Source organism: Nanorana parkeri, unplaced genomic scaffold (assembly GCF_000935625.1).
Source record: "Nanorana parkeri isolate BGI_ZX_2015 unplaced genomic scaffold, ASM93562v1 scaffold155, whole genome shotgun sequence".
In the NCBI taxonomy this organism is placed as follows: domain Eukaryota; kingdom Metazoa; phylum Chordata; class Amphibia; order Anura; family Dicroglossidae; genus Nanorana; species Nanorana parkeri.
In genome coordinates this window covers 1,803,632-1,806,522 of record NW_017306423.1, presented here as the reverse complement: position 1 = coordinate 1,806,522, position 2,891 = coordinate 1,803,632, and the positions used below count along the sequence as shown (strand labels likewise).

General features: G+C 41.1%; 1 protein-coding gene across 1 annotated transcript in view; it reads left to right on the top strand.

The window, feature by feature from the left end:
• Positions 1-917: 917 nt before the first annotated feature.
• The window catches only part of LOC108785328 (sialic acid-binding Ig-like lectin 12), a 27,674-nt gene continuing 25,700 nt past the window's right edge, over positions 918-2,891 (top strand). The window contains exon 1 of the mRNA XM_018554375.1: positions 918-982. Within this exon, the coding sequence (XP_018409877.1) occupies positions 918-982 (65 nt within the window). The remainder of the gene's footprint in view (positions 983-2,891) is intronic.

Below are 2,891 nucleotides of genomic sequence, written 5' to 3'. Positions count from 1 at the left end.
TTCACTGCCAATACCTGCCAAAGAAAAAATAATTTTTTGGGGGGTGGGGGATTCAGACAATTTCCAGAGCTTCTTCACACAACATAGATATGGTCATGCATGTTTCTACATTTTCCAGGTTTAAGGAAAGTCTGCCCATGCCCTATCTGAAAAAAAACTTCAATTTTATATTGCTGTTTGTAGATTGTTTGATTACTTCCTGTCCTGCTCACAAGATAGCCAAGAAAATCTCCCCATAGGGGGCTGTAGACAGTAATGAAAAAAACCTGACCAAGGTTCTAAGCTTCCCCCTCTCAATTCAATGTTAAAAATAAAAGTATTAGCTGGAGCTGAAGTTTAAAGCCCAACTGTAGGCTCCCGAGTTGCTAGTCCCCAGTCCACTAGCTGTATTTGATGCCTTTTTTTACATACATTGATTTGTCTTAAGTGGTCCTCTTCCTGTTTGGATCTTTAGTCAGCGTTGAGTGTTCTTCAATGATGCAGAGAGAGTAGCTCACATAATGAGGTCTGCTCTCTTCACCATCACACAATGGGATTGATTTACTATGTAAAGGCAACTAGGCTCTTCACTTTGCAAGGGAATTTGCACTTAGCAGGGTAAGTCTGGCCTAAGTTTAGTGAGTGATGGGGAAGCTTTGCTGACTTCCATTACCCAATCACGTTCAAGAAAAAATGCTGTTTTTTAAAATTTTCCTTGCACATGATTGGGTATTCTTTACAAAGTGAAGTTTTACCACATTCACTAAGCTAAGGGAAACTTTCCCTGCAAAGGGCACATTTCCTTGCAAAGTGAACAGCCTATTTACCTTTAGTAAATCAATCCCAACGAGTGCAAGGTGCTGTGGTGACACTCTCTCAGGAGGTGGGTCCATGACTCCCTGTACTCACAGTAAGCTTTCAGTCTTAAAGGATGAATGATGTCCAAATTGAGGAAATCTAGTGGCCCAAAGGAATTACTGCCAGCCACAGTGCCAGAGATGAGGTGAGTATTCCACTTTTTTTGTTTTTACTACCAATAATTTTCTTTTGCAGAGCTTCAGGTACCACTGCTGTCCTGCACTTTGGGGTGTGTGGAATAGTGTGTCCTCTGCTGCTCACTAAACCTGCCAGCCACTACTTCACTACATGACACAGAAGACAAAGGGAAGTACCGCAGCAAGTGTTGGGGGATCAGGTTAATTTTGCTTTTCAAGTTCTCACTCTTTGAAGTTAAATGCATTCAGAACCATAAAGACACTGCTGACTGCATATAAAACAAACTATTTTACAGGGACTTGGTTTTCATCACATACTGTATGCTTGAATGACTTTTTAGCAAAACAGTGCCAGACACGAATACAAGTTATACTCACCACTCCACAGATGGGATACAATACAAATAAGGAAGTGGTTAGAGCGCCGGTGATAACTAATTTTTTGTGGTTTCATATTAGAAGGTGTTAGACAGTCCAGAATTCCTAGAATAATACAACAAACTTGTCAGTATCTGGTGATGACTTCAAAGAGATGCTAATGTGCAAACAAAGAACCTGACAAAGAGGTCTAATGCACTTTCAGACTATAAGTTTACCCCCAAATATAAGACAGCGGTCTGAAAGTGAAACTTCAAACAATTTTTTTTTTGGGAAGAGTGTTTAGGGTTCAGAATCCCATTTGTGTTTTTATGTCCTTGCTTAGAAAATGTTCCCCTTAAAGTAGAACTGCAGCCAAACCTTTTTTTAGACTAAGATCAGTTATAAGTCCTATGAACTTGTTTTCCATCCATGTGTCCCATTGGTGACATTTTCCACAATTTAGCCACAACAGGAAGTGTGAGGGAATCACTCCAAAGTAAGAAAAATCACTGGTGGTCAACAAGGTCACCGAAACTAGCACCCCCATTGGAAGATTTCCCATCTAATCCTGTTCTGGTGACAACCTACATTTTGAATTTTATTTCACTTTTAGTGATGATGGTCACCAGGGCAAATAGAGAGGGTAAATCTCCTTAATGTGGACACAAACAGCAATTAAAACCTTAAAGGTGATCTAATCCCTCTCTGCTTCATCCAAAATGTAAAAAAAGTGTTGGCTTCAGTTGCATTTTAAGTATCATCTAATTTTTGTTTACAAAAACTATGCAAACCACTTACTATTTACATCTAGTCTATAATTAGGGATGCACCAATATATCGGTCACTGAAACATAGCGGCTAAAAATTGCACTTTTGGCTAAATGCCGAAAGTGCCTTTTTTGTGCTGAGACAGCAGCACATTCCTGCTTTCTTTCCTCCTCGCTGGGTGCTGCTCTGTGTCCCAGCGGGGAGGAGAGAAGGTGTGACAGCCGACCGAGCATTGCGGGAGGAGAGCGATGTGAGCGGCCGGTGTCTCTCCTCCCACACCGCTAAGCCTCCTGTCACAGTCCGGCAGAGCGGTGGGGGGGCGGAGAGAGCCCGCGATGTGACAAGAGACTGAGCTCTCCTCCCTCCACCACCCCGCACACCTACTGTGACAGCATGTCAGGTAGGAGAGCGGGTACAAGCACTCAGCGATCAGTGATCGCTGAGTGTTTGTACATAATTGAGGACAGAGTATGTGTACTATATCCTCAATTATGAATGAATGGGAGGGATTTACATCTCCTCCTGTTCATTCATGATTGTGGTTATGGTAAACATACTCTGTCCTCATGTTATCAATGAACAGGAACACTCAGTATAGAGGATTCCTGTTCATTGATAACTGGGGATACATAAAAAGAGATTGAGGACTTTGTGTCCGCAATCTATTTTTTCATTTAAAAGGGAAATATCAGGGGTCTGTTTAGACCCCTAATATTTCCCCAAAGCCCCTAAAACTAAAGTAAAAAATACAAAATATTTAATAAAAAATGAATTAATAAATAAAAATAA